Source organism: Glycine max, chromosome 19 (assembly GCF_000004515.6).
Source record: "Glycine max cultivar Williams 82 chromosome 19, Glycine_max_v4.0, whole genome shotgun sequence".
NCBI classification, from domain to species: Eukaryota; Viridiplantae; Streptophyta; class Magnoliopsida; order Fabales; family Fabaceae; genus Glycine; species Glycine max.
The window spans coordinates 38,630,628-38,649,196 of record NC_038255.2 but is presented as its reverse complement, the minus strand read 5'-3'; the positions used below and the strand labels follow the sequence as shown (position 1 = coordinate 38,649,196).

Below are 18,569 nucleotides of genomic sequence, written 5' to 3'. Positions count from 1 at the left end.
TGAAAAGCATTTCACACATGAAGTAACTAAGAGTGAAAACCATTTCCTGGAAGATAAATGCTCTTTCTTTACGTATGAGTGTTTTTTCTGTTCTGAACGTGTTTTGTTTTGAGTAAAATATACATTCCACTACAAAAAAAGAGAGTAAAAAATACACGAAAAAAAATGAATGGCAGATTAGATAGGATGCAACCAGTTGAAAGGCAAATCGATTTTGGATGAATCAAATGTTTTCTAGATAATTTATAATAACTTATCCACTTTCAATTAATTAAGTTAGATTTTATTGATAATTCACTTGATTTTAATTTTTAAGGTCTCTTTCAAAAAACTTCTTAAACATTTATAAGAGAAGTAAATAAAATAAAAAATAAAATATTTTTATAAAATAAAATTAATTTATACAAATTAAAAATTAAATTTTGGGGTTAATATGATTTTTTGGAAAATTATTTAGTCTTGGATTTGTAAAACATTAATAATTTTGTAAACAAAAACGTCTTATAAAATTTGAGTACTACTAGTATTTGTCATACAATATTTTTTGTCCAGTAATACTATAATATTATTCATCTTATAATATCAATTGTCCTATAATAAATACAAATTATTCTGTGTATAAAATAAATGTTATAATTATATTTTCTCTATATTCATGTTACTGTGTTTATCTCTTTTTTAATTTATATCTTTGAAGATGTGAATTATACTTTAAAAAATAAATATAAATACTTATAAATTAAAAAAATTAAGTGATTTAAATCTATAATATTATTATGTAAATTTAAATATGATACAATATTATATCAAATTAGTTGCATTACATCAAATTATTTTTTTACAACAAATTTATAAAATGATAAATTGTGTGAGATAAAGTTATTAATTAAATATATAAGTACTATTTTTGAAACAATACGTTTATTTTCTATTGTGTTAACTTTTAAATTTAAAAAAAATATAAGTTTTTACTACTGTTTGGTTCTGTCTAATATGTTTAATTATTTATTTTTAAGAAAATAATTATAGACATAAATTGTTTTAGAACATATGTAAAGGCAAATGATAGGCTCCAAGAGACTATTCTATCACTACTCCTAAAATTTACCATTAAAGCTACAAAGAAAAGATAATAAAAATAAACTTCATTTTTTTCATTGATACCTCAATAGAATGTAAACTCTTATATTATATAATAACCTTAATGAATGATAATCATGCATGTGTTATCATTTAGTATTTCAGAAAATTAAAATAAAAAATAACATTAAAATGATAATGTCTTTACCTATTTTATAAAAGCCATCTATTTGGATCTCCTAAGTCCATCCTATCGCCAAATGTGACTCGTGCGAATGCAAGAATAATTGATTAATGATTAGTTACTTAATAAAAAAAATACTAAACATTTGATTGCTCAAGACGGGGGACTCAAATGAATAACAAAAAAATTATGATGTTCAACTAGGGGTTGAGGTTTTGTAATGATGCAAGAGTGGTAAGATTTTCGAATGCAAGTGATAAGAAAAATAATGCCAAGTCATTCCCACTTACTCAAAAATAATTTCTTACCATATATATAGGATTTAGCTATGTTCTTTTCTAAAATAGTTAGTACATGAGAAAAGACCGGTGGAATTTGAAAATTGGTTAGAGCAATGCTGTTTTCATGGGGGAGAAGAGAGAGAGATGGAGAGAGAGAGGTCAAGGGGTGTGGGAAAATGAGTTTGTGAGAAAGAAAGGGAAGGAACTTTAGAAGGGAAATTTAATTCCCTTCTTGTTGTTCCCCTACCACGGCCAATTGATCTCGCGGTGAGGGACAATAATAATTAAAAATCACACGAAGAAGCAAAAATCTTAAGTCAATACAACGCATGCAACACATGCACGTGGGTTTTTGCCAACAACAAAGGTGATCATTGCAGCAACAACAACAACAGAGACTCAATATTATCGTATGCCATTATGTTCACCAACAACTCCTACCTCCAAAATAACAACTTGGCCTCTCCCTCCCCTTCCAGGATCGTCTCAATGGAATCTTCCAATGTTAAACAAAGGGTCTACCGTGTTTGGAAAGGAAACAATGTATACTTTTTTTTTCCCCTTGTTGTTTTGTTGTTTCCTTGAAATTTTCATACACCCTTTTTAGTATTTGTGTCACTTAATGTTTTTCTTTGATCAAAATGAAAACTTTTGTCGTATTGGTTTCACAAAACATATTGGTTTTGGTGCAGATGTTTGACAAAGAAAGATTAATTGTTGGGGAGAATGAAAAAAGAAATATTTGTTTTAACCATTTTCGTGTTTTGTTTAGTTTATTGGATGTTACAAGTTTTATGTGAGATATTTGATGCTCTAAGGGTGAAAAATGAGATCTTACGATGATTGAAATGAAGATGGTGTTACTTGATAAAATTAATATGTGTTGCTTGATAAAATATAAAAAATTATATTTGTGCCCTTATTTTTTAGAATTTTTAGTTTTTATGGGTGAGTGGAGCAATTCCCTTAAGGTTACTTTGTTGTTCATGAGTAGAATTAAGAGAGAGAATTTTCTGTTTTTTTAGTAGATTTGGATTAGTGCAAGATGTTTGTTTTTGGTGTTTGAGAGATTGATGAACATCCAAATATTATCCAAAAATTGTTCCTTGAATGCTCAAACCATTTTCTATGTTAAAGTTCTTTGGAAGTAGGTAGAAGTGTTTTGAACACTGATTATATTAAAGTTCCTTGAGTTGTTTATTTAGGAACCAGTCTATAGGGCCTTAGACTATATATAAAGGTTAAGTGTAGTGTTTATATAAACTAATTTTTTATAAACCTTTTCTTTATGTCAGAAATTTCTATGTGGTGGAAGATTAGTTTTTGGTCAGGATGCATCATCTCTGTTTCTAACATCATTCTTGATTGGAGGTCCTGCAATAACATTTTGCATAAGAATGTTAGTATCACTAAAGGAAGAAGACCCTCACTTTAGCAACCCTGTACTAATTGGAGCAGTGATTCTCACAGTTTTGGTTGGTAAAGTTGAAATGTTTTCTTTTCAATAATGAGTATTTGGCATGGTGATGATATTCTTAACATGACAAATTTCATTGGTTGCGACAGGATTTTATTTTTCTCTTCATGACATCTGGTAGAGATCCAGGAATTATTCCCAGAAATGCTCACCCACCTGAATTAGATGAACCATTAGACATAAACACACCATCCATGGAATGGATAAATAATAGGGCCCCTAATCTTAAGTTGCCCAGAGTGAAAGATGTGTTAGTCAATGGCCACACAGTGAAGGTGAAATTTTGTGATACTTGCTTGTTATATCGTCCACCACGTGCTTCCCATTGCTCCATTTGCAATAATTGTGTTCAGAAGTTTGATCATCATTGTCCTTGGGTTGGTCAATGTATTGGATCAGTAAGTATAAGTTATTCTTAATTATTATATTATAGAGTTTAATTTGTATGGACTTTTAGTTTAAATTTTTTAATGTTATCAAAATTTCAAATCAATATAAATATTTTTTATAAATATTTTTTTTAAATAGTTATTATAAAAATCAATAATCTTATTATATATGATAATTCATAATTAAATAATAATATAATTTTTTTATATTATCAATATATTTAAATTAAATCCTAATTATATATTATTTGTTGAATTTAATTAGAATGCATTAATAGTAAATGATTTTTATAATGCTATCGAAATATAAATTGCTTGCATTTATCTCATTTTTCATATAGTGAAAAATATATTAAAACATCAAAGACATTACAATGTTGTACATTTTGTTTTCAATTTAGTTGTAGTATTAAGATAGTTTCATTGCTTCAATGCACATGGGCAGACTAGTGTCCCTTAATTAACATATGATTAGAAAAGTCCTTTTTGTTTTTCTTCTTTACACTTTTACATATTGATAAATTTATGTATGTGTTTTACTATATTTAACCCATTTACGCAATAGATAGTGAACTTCACATTTCTCTTATCTTCAACAGAACCTAACTTTCTTCCTTGTCTTCATGTTTGTTCAGCGTAACTACCCATTCTTCATATTGTTCATATCATCATCAACCTTGTTGTGTATATACGTGTTTTCATTTTCCTGGGTTAACCTTCTTCGACAAGAAGGTAGATTGTGGGTCAACATATCACACGATGTCCTATCAGTTACTCTCATTGTATATTGCTTCATAGCTGTTTGGTTTGTGGGAGGGCTAACAGTTTTCCATCTTTATTTGATTTCGACTAATCAGGTATAATGTTTTTTTTAATGCTCTACATTATCTACTTCTATAAGCTATGGATGAACATTAATTATAATTCCAACTTCTATGAGGGAAAGGTGTTGTGGGTTCAATCCTCCCCGTTGATAAAAAAATAAATAAACTAACAATTAATATTTGTCTATAAAATAAAACCTCTACGAGTTGGTTTCTTTTTGTACGTATTTGTGGAATTTTTAGTTATAATTAATTCATTATTAGGAAAGTTTAGAATTGGTTGTTGGTTATAGAGTTTGATTTATACACATCCTTCTATTCATTAGTATGATGTGTGAAGTTTTTGTTTATAGGGACTGAAAATGAAGTGTATCGATAAAAGAAATAAACGGGGATATTGTGACTCCATAAGACTTATTTTATTAAGATATAAGAAACTTATTTACAAAACATTTTAACTTAAAAGAAAGTGGCTAACAAATAGAAAAAACAATAAACTAATTATGCCAAAAAAAAAGAATAAAACAGTTTCATCCTATCCGTCAACATGACTGTTATTTTCCTAAAAAATAGCATAAAAATATGATCTTCTGTAGTTTGTTAAATGGTTCCAACAATCACATTGTTCAACACTCCTCCTTGACTTTGAAACTCAAGACTCCAAGCTTTGGTCTCATGTATTCAAATCTGGCTTTTGAAAGTGCCTTGGTTAGAATGTCAACACTTTAATTCTCTGTTTTGCCGTACAATAGCTTTACTTCTCCTCCCCTTTGAACCTCTCTTAGAAGAAAAAACCTAATCTTGAAATGCTTTGTTTTGCCATGAAATATTGGATCATTGGCAATTGAGATTGGAGTCTGGTTGTTCACAAACATTTGTGTTCTCTCTCCTTGTTCCATATGCAAATTTGTCATGATGTTTTTGATCCAAAGAGTCTGATTCACTACAACAACAACAAATGCATGCTTTTGCATTTGATTGAGCTATAACTTCTTGCTTTTTGGAACACCAAGAAAAAACTCTAGAAAACCAAAGTAAAACAATAATCAAAGGTGTTTCTCATGTCATAAACACAACCTAACTAGTCATTATCAGAGTATCCATGAAGCTTAAAATTATGAGAATGAGAGTACATCACACCATAGTCTAAAGTGCCCTTAATATATCTAACAACTCATTTGGCAACTTGCAAATGTACTTCACTAGCACAATGCATGAACCTTGAAAGTATACTTAATGCAAACAAAATGTCAGGTCTAGTTGCAGTAAGATACATTAAGCAATCAATCATGCTTCTGTGATGCATTTCATCAACTTTATCAGGTCTATCAGCTTTGCTAAAATTTTCCATTTGATTCATTGGAGTGGTAATACTTTTGCAATACTCCATTCAGAACTTTTTAAGTATCTCCTTTGTATACTTCTTTTGGCATATAAAGACTCCATCATGATCTTTTTTTACTTTCATCCCATAAAAAGTACATCAAACCAAGATCTTCCATCTCATGCACTTGGAGCATTTCAACTTTAAACTCCATTATTAGTTTTTCATTCGTGCCTGTCATAAGGAGGTCATCAACATAGATAGAAATTATGATTAAATTAGCATCAACCAATTTCACATATAATGTAGCTTCACTAGGACTTTTGACAAATCCAAGATCTTGAAAATGGTCATTTTTGTCTTGCTATACCAAGCCCTAAGAGCCTGTTTAAGACCATATAACGCCTTTTTCAACTTGTAACTTTCTCCTCCTCCCCTTTAACTTAAAACCCTTCAGGCTAATCTTCATAAATCTCCTCCTATAAGTAACCATTTAGAAACACAGATTTTACATCTAAAATATAAGTTTTCCATCCTTTATGCACAATCAAGGCAAGTAGAATTCTAATTGTATCAAGGTGTGTAACCGGAGCAAACATTTCTAAAAAACTCTTTCCAAACATCTGAGATGAGCCTTTCACCACCAACTTGGCCTTGTATTTATTTATAGAACTATTCGAATTGAGTTTGGTTCTATAAACCCATTTGACTCTTATAAGTTGCTTGTGTTGAGGTCTATCCACTAGCTCCTAAGTTTCATTTTTTTTATCATCTTTAACTCTTCCTTCATAGCATTTACCCACTTTTCATCCTTCTTAGCTTTTTCAAATTTTACAAGTTCTAAGATAAACAACATTACTCCTTTGATAAATCTCAGATAAAGATCTTGTACCTCTAACATGAATGTCATCTACATTATCATCAAAGAATTGTGGGGCTTTTGGCAGGTTCGTCTTTATTGGTTCCCCCCAACTCCATTGCTGATCTTCCATGAATTTGACATCTTTACTCCCAAGAAATTTTCCATTTTGTGGTTGACATCTCTACTCCAGGTTCTTCCATGATGCTTCTATTTTTTCTCTCACTTACACTATTCTGTTGTAGGATGTAAGGCACAATGAGTTTGCTCTCAATGCCAACTTCTTCATAAAATTTATCAAAAACATCATTTGTGTATTCCTTCACATTGTCAGACCTTATTGTTTGCAACATACAACCACTTTGATTCTCTACCAATGCTTTATACTTCTAGAAAATATTAGCAACCTCAATCTTGGATTTAAAGAAATAAATCCAACAAATTTGGTATAATCATTGATAAATATAATATAGTATTTATTACCATTTAAGCATGATACTCTCTAAGGTCCCCCAACATCTATATGTACCAGCTGCAACTTTCGAATTACTCTCCAAGATATTTAAGAAAATAATTTTCTGACTAGCTTACCATATTGTCAAGCCACACAATCAGCCAACTTGTCTTCAAGCATTGAGACACCTTTCACCAAGGCATGCTTATGCATGTATCAAAGTTCAACAAGGTGGAAATGTTTGAGTCTTTTGTGCCATAGTTTAACACTGTGTTTGAGAAAACTATTTGCTCCTCGTCCATCAGATTTAGAGCATGGCTTTTAGCTTTCATGTCACCCTAAATGTGTCTTTTCCTTTTGTGTCTTTGATCAAACACCAATTGTCTTCAAATATGACTTTGTAGCCCTTTTCTACAAGTTGTGCAACATTGAGCAAATTTTGGTCAATGCTAGGCACATATAAGGCATCCGAGATATATTTCAAACCTATCAAGTTGTCAATAGCCATGGTCCATTTCCCTTGACTGAGATGAATCACCATTTCCAATATTTACTTTGGAAACAATGATTTTGTCAAGGTCTTTAAAGAGCTTCTGGTCATTGGTCATATGGTTTGTGCAGTCATTGACTATTAACCATAAATCATTTGAACTCCTCATCTTCTTGTTCCTTTGTAGTCACCTTTGCCTCCTCTGGTTTAAACTTGCAGATTCGCTCTACATGTCCTATATTGCCACATTTTTTGCACTTGACATTTGGCCTCCACCAACATCTTGCTTGAGGATGGTTTGTCATTTTGAAATGCGAACATGGAGGAAAGGTCTCATCTTGGTGCTTGTTGGAGTGTTCTGATTTTTTGTTCTTCCATTTGTTGTTCTTCTTGTCTTTGCCATCTCTTGAATTTTGTGCTTTCATACGAAAAGCACCTTGTACTAGCTCCTTTTGTCTCATTATTCTTCTATGCTCACGTGCCTGCAAAGCATTTATCAATTCTCCCAAGGTGATGGTTGACAGGTCTTTTGACTCCTCCAACACCAATATCTTCGATCCATACTTTTTAGGTATAGTAACTAGAATTTTCTGCACTATTCTTTCATCTGGAAAGTCTTTCCCAAGAAGTTACAATTTATTTGCTATGTTTAACAACCAATCAACATAGCCTTTAATTGTTTTAGTCCCTTTTATGCTCTGCATCTTGAATTCTCTTGCCAAGTTGAGCACTTGCATGCCTTTGGTTCTTTCATAGCCTTGATTATTTGAGATAATCCCAAATCTTTTTGGTAGACTTGAAGTTCATAATTCTGGTAAAAATTTATTTTTGACATAGCAGAAAAGGCAATTTTTAGCCTTTCTTGTCTTCCTCTCTTTGTGATTCTTCATTTGAGCTACCATTGGGTTTGAAGGTAATTTAAGAACATCATAGTTTTCTTCTACTGCCTCCCAAAGATCCAACGCTTAATGATAAGTAGTCATCGTTGCAGCCCATAACTTGTACTTCTCATCGTCAAAAACTGGTGGTGGATCCCTTGTGTATAATGTTTCTCCCTCCATTATGGTTTCTTTCAACTCATAGATCCCTCAAAGATAAGAGCTTTGGATACCAATTTGTTGTATTTTTTATATAAGGGCTGAAAATGAAGTGAAACGATAAAAGAAACAAGCGGAGATATTGTGATTGCAGAAGGATTATTTTATTTAGATTTAAGTAACATATTTATGAAAAATTATAACCGAAAGAGAGCTGCTAACAAATAGAAAAAAAGCATAAACAGTTCATGCCTAAAAAATAGGAATAAAGTTAAATGGTTCCAAAGTCACATCGTTCAACAATGTGATATTAAGGTAAATTCCTTTTAGATTTTTCACTACATTGACAATGTATATAAAAAAAACTTTTAGTTATCAATAGTAAATTTAGACCATATATTATGGGGATTGTTTTCTTTGAACTATGTTGCTGCTATATCATACAAGTTCTTGTTGTTTCCTTGGAAAGTGTTGTGAAGATATGAAAATGAAGCTAGAGATGAAATTTTTGTATGAGAATTTTTTATTATATATGGTTTGAACATTAATTGGGTTTCATATTTAGTATTCATTGTAATTTGCCTTTAAATTTGACCCATATGTTTGTGTCTTATCATGTAAAGTACCACGTGGCATATTAGTAGTATTAGACTAACTCTTTTTGACATGTTCTTTTGTAATAGACAACTTATGAGAATTTTCGGTACCGATATGATAAAAAGGAAAATCCATTCACAAAAGGAATATTGGCAAACTTCAAAGAACTTTCCTGTGCTAAGATCCCAAGTAAATTAGTCAATTTTAGAGAATGGGTTACAATAGAGAATAATATTCAAGATGAATCCTATACTTCAGATCTTGAAAAAGGTTTTATAACCTCAAAACATAAATTTGATATGGAAATGGGAACAATGTATGGTAAGGATGGTATGCGAGTTCCTTCCATTTTGAAGGAATTGGATTACAATGACATTGATGATCATCTAAAGAAGAAGGCAGGAGAAAAAGAAGTTGAATATGATATTTTTGTTCCTGCTGATCAATTGAAATCCAAAACTGAAGGAGCCAATGCTCATGAAGAGAAGCAATAATTCTAGCTGGTTTATTTGAAGGTACCATTTTGATGTTTGTTTTGATATTTATGTACACATAAAATTACTCATTATTCATGCATAACTTTATGTCCTAAGTAGTCAATGATCAAGAACTTGTAAAGTCATTTACATATCTACCTCATGGTCTGATTTTTTAAATTCAAAAGAGAAACACATGAGGAATTTGCATAACTTGTGGTAGTCACAGAAACTTAAGAACTTGTATGATTTAGATATCTCAATTGTTTTTGATGCAGATATGTTTGGGCATGTACTATAAGGGAATATTTGTAGGCAAAGTGGATTTCAAGGTTATAATGTTGATTTGCTTATGACTGGGGAGGCATGCAAAAAGGTATAGGTGGCTTGATTTATGATGGCAGTTGTAAAGTGAATGAAACCAATGATATGCTTAATGGAAACTCAGATACTTTCATCACTCAAAAAAGGAGAAAACAAATGACAAGTTACCAGAATTTGCACATGTTCACATATCAGTGCAAGACATATAAATGAATGAAGGCGCTAAATTAATGAATCATGAACAATGCTCGCCCTTTATTCTCTTTCTTAAACTTAGTATGGATTGTAGATCTTGTCTGCAATTCAAACTGCATTGTTAGTTTTGGTAAAAGAAAATTTGGAATGAAATGTTTGTTTCACAAAATCTTATCAAATTCTTAGGAATGTGGAGATGAGAATATAATATTCCCATGTTTGTTACAAGTTTTGAAAAACATTTTTGGGTATTATTAATTCCTAGAAATGTTATAATTTTCATTTCTACCATGTTTTTCAACATTTATATTCCCCATGAGAAAGGGTGGAAAAGTGATTGACATAGGAATGTGAGAATTTATCGTCTAATACAAATGATTTTTTTTAAATATTTTAAATTTTAAAATTTATTCCCAGGAATGTTCAAATATAACCAAATATTTTTGTAAAAAAAAAACTCAAAAATGATATTCCAATGCTATATTTCTTGGAATAACATTCATGAAAATGTAAAAATAATCCATGAACAAATGCCCCCTAATGTTATATTCTTCTACTAATTAATCCTCCTACTTCCTTACAAAGGAAGCATTAAATGAAAAAGTAAATATATTTTAAAGTCTTAAAAATATAAAATACATTTAATACATACTATACAAAGGAAGTAAGATAATATAATAGGAAAATTTAGAATATTTCAAACAGAAATACTAGCATTACACTTTCTAATACATTTTTTTTTCTAACACTAGTTAATGTTAGTTAAAATTTATTTAAAATCACAAAATTATGTAGTTCTCGGTCTTTATTTAACAAGACCTTACTTATAATTTTGTAATTTCTAGTATATTTTAACCAACCATCAAGATTGTGTTTCTAACACTCTTCTTGGTAAATGACTTGTTTAGCATGCTTGCTCTTCAATATTTGTTACTAATACATACTAGAAGAAGATAACTAAGGTTTCAACATCCCAAAAGGAATCGTGCTTTTTTCACTTTTTTTGTCTCCTCATATCCTTCTTTTCCATCTCACATTGACAAACATACTTCAAAATTTTATCGGTGGTTATAGAATTGTTGATTTCCAATTCAATGTTTAAATGCTTGTAACATCCTAAGTTTGTCAATAATAAGTGCATTTAAACTTGAACTCCCTTCGTTTTGATTTGAAATAGAACAAAGGCATTTACTAGCATGGGATACCTTTTTAATTTTTAATAAATTTCAATCAAAATTAATAAATGTATTAGAAAAAATACGATCCTAGTGCTAACATTTATCTCATTACTTCGAGGAACAAGCTTGAAAGAATTTAATAACAAAAAAAAATTAAATTACAATGAGAAGGAAGAACATTTTTAATCTAGAATTTAAAATAATTACAAATTGGTTCATTTTATTTTCGGATCTTGAGAAACTCTTTAGCCTTACTAGTAGTGTGTGATCTCGAGTTAAATTATTGAAATGTTATTGGTTAATATCTTTTTACTGTAACATTTATGCAAGTTACATTGTTAGTAGTATATACATCTTTTTTGTTTTTTTACAGCGTTCTATCTACTATAAGGAGTAATAAATAATTTTTCCTTTTCCTAAACTTAAAAATCAATTAAATCATATTGTTGCATATTTCGGGTGGAATGCAAATGATAATTAAGTCATGAAGTATTGGCTAATTAGTACATAAACTATCCAAATCCAATTTTAAAATACCAATAATTTGACTATTAAAAATCACAAAAAAATTATAAGTCTCACATCTTATTTTTATTTTTTACAAAAGTCTTCAATCATATTTAATGAAAAACTCACAATTTTACTAGGGACCAAAACATTAAAAAATTTATTAGGATTCAAACAAAAATTCAATCACCTAATCTTTTGGACACACCTTTTACCCTTGATTAAAATGGATTAGAAATCACATTTTTTCTTGTGAATTCCACTTTTCATTTACTAAGTTGTTTTCTTAATTTTATAGTTTTCAAAGAAATTTAATCAAATAGAGTGAATATTAAAAAATGTTAACAATTGTGTTGCTAATAATTTTCTTTTCAATAATTTTGTCCAATAATAAAAAAATTAATTAAAAAAAAGTATGTTAAAAAAGTTAGTAGTATTTATCTTCCAAAAAATCCATATATAATGTATCACACACGCGACTTAATTAATTGAATTAGACCCATTAAGTCAATAACATTCATCTATTCTTTTACTTCAATGTTAGCAATAGACATTTCATTATCTATCCATAACTACAATAATTACATTGTTAATTCCTATGCTAAAATAAAAAAATGCCTTCTTGCTCTTCATCTTCCAGATTGTTAAGCAACTGATCTTCGTCTATGAAATCATGATTTACTTACAATATCAATGAAATGTCAACATCAATAAAATACACATTCAAATATGGATGTATGTTTTTTTGAAACCTGGTCAATTTTGATTTTGGGGCACGATTTTGAACATTTTTTTTAAAAAAGGATGATATCATCATTATTGATACTTTTTTAAACTATCATTGTTGATACTTATATTATTAAACTTTCTACTGATTACTAATATTTTTTTTAATAAAACTAAAAAAGCTTTTAGATGGTAGACATTTACATGTTGAAAAGTTCAACAACCATGTCAAAATTTAGAACTGAAATTTTGACGGAAAGAAAAATGTTCCAATGAATGTGGCACCGATACCTCAGCAAACTCACAAGTCACAATATTAAAACATCATTGGTATTCACATATGTAGGAAAATTGGCATATGGGAAGGGGAACAACAACCATGCATGCATGGAACATCTCAAAGTTTCAACTATAATAATGAAATAAATATGTTGAGAAAATAGATTAATTCATGTTACTCGAGTGCAATCATTAATAAAGGAAACAAATTATTTAGCACTAGAAATGTTACAAACAAACACATGATCTCACACATAAATACGAACAAGATTATATGGTTTAACACTTTTATTATTACTATAAGAGGAAAAAATGAACAATGGTGCTTAGCAAATTAATAGACTTCACAGTGAAAGGCCTGAATAGCAAAATAAGGAAGGATAAAAGACTTAATAATACTAAAGGATGATGGTCAAGACACCTATGTTGAAGCCATATTAAAGTGTTTGCAAATTTTGAGCTTGTTTGATGACATGAAGAAGAAACTTGATGCACCACATCACTTTTTATTTATTTATCATGTTTCAAACAGCATAACCCACCCCAGTCCAATCATTCTCCCCACTGAAATATCTTAGAATATAGAGCACATTTTTCAAGTGAAGAGATTGTTGATGTTGAATGTTACCACAACCAATAACAAAGATTTATGACCTGTTAGAAATATTTATATGGTGTTTACTAGGTGATTAAGAAGTGTAACATAAAAAATTAAGATAATGTGTCATATGAGTAGTAGCTCCAAAGTCCCAATCCAAATATGTATAGTATTATTAGAAGCATTAAAGGATAACAAGCTAGAACTCTTACTAGTCATAGCTAGAGAATGTTCATCAAAAGGCTTACTAAGAAAGTCTTTAAGAGTTTGTAGGCTTTCCATTTGAAAGAAATGATAGTGAACAAAGAAGATGAAAAAAAGTGATGAATAATGATAATGAATACTAATAATTGTGAAAAATGGGTTTAATTGATAATCAATTTTGACTAAGAATGATTAAAATTCCTCTACTTTACTATTGTTTTTAATGGAATAATGAGAATTTTAATATCATTTTAATTCTTGACCAGCAAGAGTCAAAAGAAGAAAAATTACAAGTGCTTTGAAGGAAAATTGATGCAAAGCCTTGAAGAAAAAGTTAAAGATTAGGACAGCTCGCTTAGCATGTCAACTCGTTTAGCGGCCAGCTCGAGTTTAATGCGAAGAAGTCCAAAGGCGTGCTTAGCGCGAATCCCGCGCTAAGCACGTGATCATTGCCATACACGATAAGCCCAGACGCTGCCGCACTCAGCGTGTGATCACACCGCCATACCCGCTAAGCCCAGAAGGGCACACTTAGCGCGAGGTCACGTGAATTTTGAACTACCTTAGGCCTATAAAAGGAGTAGGAAGTAAAAGAAAAAGACACATCGAGACTCAGAACTCTTTGTTGAATACACTTGAAGCCTGAACATCTCTAATAGGGGAACCACTCCTTCTTTAGCCATTCTCCCCTCTTCCTTTATCCATCCCTTTTCTTCTTCCATCCCCACAACCCCTAAAGTGTAAAGTCTCTCATAAAAATAAGAGGCTAAACCCCATTGTTGGGAGTCTGACAGACCAAACTCTTGTAATATACTCCCTCAGTTTCAAAATACATGTCCATTTTTGAGAAATTGCGGTAACCAAGGACAGGCTAATTTGACACAAAAGTTCCTATTTTACCCTTGTCCTTTATTTTCTCCATTTTATATTTATTTATCCCACCTCATAATTACTCCCAATACCAAAATTAATTAAAGTTAATCAAATTACAATACCAATACATACTGGCAATACCAATACTACTAAATGGCATTATTTTTGCTTCGGTATTGAAAAGCTCAATTGGCATAGTTCGGTTATCAAAGTTTTTTAAAACTCAATTGAAAAAACTTCCCTCCATTATTAATTATACTCTAATCTTAAAATGTTTACCACCAAAGTTAAATTAAAATTTGTATTTCCCACCATTTTTTCAAAAACACTTATAATTTCAGTATATATAAGAGTTAGGTACTCATTTATCAAATTTATATTATTAATGAAGAACAAAATTTTGCTATGGATCTCAATGCTTTTCCATTTGATTTAAATGAAGAACCATTGTTTGATTTAAATGAAGAGCCATTGTTTGATTTAAATCAAGAACTACATGATTTAAATGGTGAGGAAGAAAACTTTGCTACAGGAGAAGAAAGCAACACTCACATAACTGGTATGTACTCTCATTTTCTTAATTAGTAGGCAAGGGCAAAATAGTCAAAATGGGAATTAATTATTGTGGACAAAAAACTAGAATCCAATTAATTAGTAGGCAAGGGCAAAATAGTCAAAATGCATCCTTAAACTATCAAATGGACATGTATTTTGAAACAAAAAATTTCTCCAAAATGGACATGTATTTTGAAACGGAGGGAGTAATTTTTTTCTTACTATCTATTTAATGCAATTCCAATTTTTATTGTTCTTTTATGTGCTTTATTGTTATTGATTGTGGTTTGATCACTCATGCTCATTTATTGTTTAGAAAATAATGCATTGGAAAATGATTATTTTCTAGAGAAATGGGAAATGGCATCTAAATGAAATCATGTCTTGGAATAGAGTGATATTTGTTTAGCCTATTTCATGCATCTTTAATCTTAATGCAATTTACTATTTCATCTTTGCAAAGGAATTTGAGAGAGAAAATATATAAATTAGGCTCTTCATGCGGAGAACCAAAGATAGAGTATCATAGTAGATGCTACTAAAAACTGAAATAACATTAGATAGAGAAAAATTATTAACATTGCATCACAAGTAATTTTGATATGCTAAGCCCCAACACATATGCATTCTGAATTCATCTCTCGCATTTACATTATTTTTTATTTCTTGTCTTTTTGTCTTTTACTTTCTCCTTTAATTTCTCACTTACAATTCCTTATCTCTTTTACTCTATCAATTTTTTGAAAATTGGATGTGCACAAATCTAAGTATAAATAAATTCCCTAGACTTGACACTCGGACTTTCGTTTTACTTTACTACTTGTGACAAATTGATACACTTGTCAATGAGTTAACAAACATTAACTATTTTTTTAGATAACAATGAATGGTAGTTATGGACAATGTCGAGTGGGTCTAAATCAACATGTGCAAAGAAGGTGTTGGGAAACCCTCAACTTATATGTCAATTTTGTAGAGTTGAGTTAGGTTTAAATTTAAATTCTAAGATGATATCAGAGTCTATTCTAGTAATTATTGTTAGGCCTATTGTGTCACTCACTATTTGGTTACAATCAAACTATGTGCATATGTCGAGACCATCCATAGATGTTCAATCCAGAAAATTTCAAGCTCTAAATGTCTAATCCTCGACATGAGAAATGTGTCTGTTGGAGATCCCAAAATGATTAGTGATGAGACCAAAATAATGTATATAAGTGAAGGAAAACTCTCTTTATAATTTAATTTTATCGGATTAAGTTAGACTCATAACTCAATACTAAGAAAAGGCATCCCAAACCTCTTGTTAAGAAGGTGTAAAAAATTGAGATGCAAAAGCAAAAGACCCAAGATGATAAGAGCTTTGGTATCAACTTGAAAACTAGGAAGATTTGAAAGTAGAAAATTAAAAAGTAAATTTTATTTCTAATATGATAATTTAAAAGTGGAGTAAATAATTCCTATTTATGAATTTTATAACATTAATTTAGGAACCTCAAGAGACTAAAAACTTCACAATTCCAAAGTGCCCACTAATTTTCATAGGCTAATTAAAGATAAAAATTAAATTGTATTATTTATACTTTACAACATAAAGAAATTACATCGGAATAAATAGATGTATGATAGTGAAACAAGTTACTAACTTCATCAATGTATTTCAAACACATACTTTAATCACCAGATAAATTATAGTCATTCAATAGATCCAAAAATTAATGATGTTTACTCTCAAGTTATTCTATAATCCTTTCACACTTATTTCCATGTAACATAAAAACATTGTTGTTGGATAATAATATGTAGTATTATCTCCTTGAAAGTTTATGAACTTGTTATAATGGGCTTACTATTCCAATGTACTGGCCAAGTGGCCAACAAAGCCACAATGATGATGATGTTCCTGGACACAATAGTTGCATATAGAAGAATGATAAGTACTCAGAAGGCGACAAAGCGATCACATATCACAGAACTTTAATTTCACTATGAAACCATTAATAATAACATCTTTAGTTATCGGTAGTTACGAATAAGAGATTGTGTCACTAATGCACTCCATGGAAGAGTCAAAATTAGGAAGTCTTGAATTTCTAGGGAGAATTCGAGGATCTGTCCCAGAAGTCAAGACAAGGAATATTAAATCCTGCACATAAATTGTCAAAATATCACTTTTTATTTTCAAAATAAGAAATGATAGCTCATCATAAGAAATAATAAAATGAAAAAGGATCAAGGATCAACCAATCATGAGTATGAAAATGAAATAACATTATTATATTTGACAAGACTTATCATGGTAAGTATTATTAGTTAGGCTTGTACTGTTATGCCATATTCACTTTACCTTGAATATAATAAATATGTGTATTAGGTAATTGTTCTCTATGTAACATACTAACACATTATTAGCAAAATTCTTCTTTTCTCTAATCTTTGTTTTCTATATTTTCCTTCTTTTCCTTATAATCTCAAAACGGTATTAGAGCCTGATCAAGAGTGACAGAGTTTAATCATTGTCTTTTTTCTCCATAATCAAATTTTAATTTCAGCATGGCATCAAGTGGACATGTATATAATCCCATGATGCAAGGGGAATAAGGGATCTTGCATGAGAAGGTAAGTGGGAGATATAAAACATTCTTAGGCTTTTACCAAATGGCTTAAATTTTTAGGAAAGTTGATGTTTTATCATTGTATTCAAGTTATAGAGAAAAAAAAGTTTGATCAAAACTAAACAGTTAGAAATGCATTTATTTTTCCTCATAAATAATGAAGTAAATGGACACTACTTAAATAACATTACAATTAAAAAAAAAGATCTATAAGTTTTGCAAAATAAGTTTTTCTTTTGTAATATTCAATATTATAATTTCTTAACGCCCATTATCTTAATCATACCTTATGCATTAGATAACCCTATGTGTATACAAATTTACATGTTAGACATTTTTGGCTTTCAATTTTTGTAGCTGAAAAAAGATAAAGATAAAGGGAACATGACAGAAAGAATGTTGAAGACTAGTTTCTATAAAATCTCCCAGGACAAACTACAAAAGGTATTTACCAAAACAGTGAAAACCAAACCGACAATAATTACAGGATACCAATGATCATGATCAATGGCCTTCTTGGTTTTAAGATATGCCTTTACACAAAATGTAATTGCAGGTATGACAATTAGGAAAGTTTTAACATGCAAGCTAGATGCATCAGCACCAAATACTAGCCTCCCACCACAGAAAGACTTCTGAAAGAAGTCAAACAAAAGAAGATTTGGTAAAGTATAACATGGTTGTCTTTGCTTCAAGATATCTAATCACACCAAAATAATATACATTTGTTTTCAACCCAATACAACAAGGTTAAAGCTTTGAGGCGGTAGACATTTACAAGCTTAAAAAATTCACAGCCATGTTAAAATTTATCTATTGAAATGAAATTACTGTCTTATGAAAAGCTTTCCAAATGAAGTGGCATTAGTACCCTAACGACTTCAAAATACCAAAACATCATGGATTTACATTCACATATGCAAGAAAAATGGATATATAAGAAGGGGGAAAACAATCATGCAAGATCAACCACACATTTGTAATCACTAATATTTGTTTGTGATTTACAAAGCCAAATTACCATCAACCCTCTAAAGTAAACT

The 18,569-nt window shown here is 30.1% G+C and overlaps 1 protein-coding gene across 1 annotated transcript; it reads left to right on the top strand.

Moving 5' to 3' along the window:
* Positions 1–1,637: 1,637 nt before the first annotated feature.
* On the top strand, positions 1,638–10,200 carry LOC100805939 (probable protein S-acyltransferase 1). The gene is made up of 6 exons (XM_003553326.5): positions 1,638–2,088; positions 2,841–3,020; positions 3,112–3,420; positions 4,047–4,268; positions 9,083–9,511; positions 9,751–10,200. The coding sequence occupies exons 1-5, from the start codon at positions 1,966–1,968 to the stop codon at positions 9,488–9,490; spliced, it is 1,242 nt and encodes a 413-aa protein (XP_003553374.1). The 5' UTR covers positions 1,638–1,965; the 3' UTR covers positions 9,491–9,511; positions 9,751–10,200.
* The last annotated feature ends 8,369 nt before the right edge of the window (positions 10,201–18,569 follow it).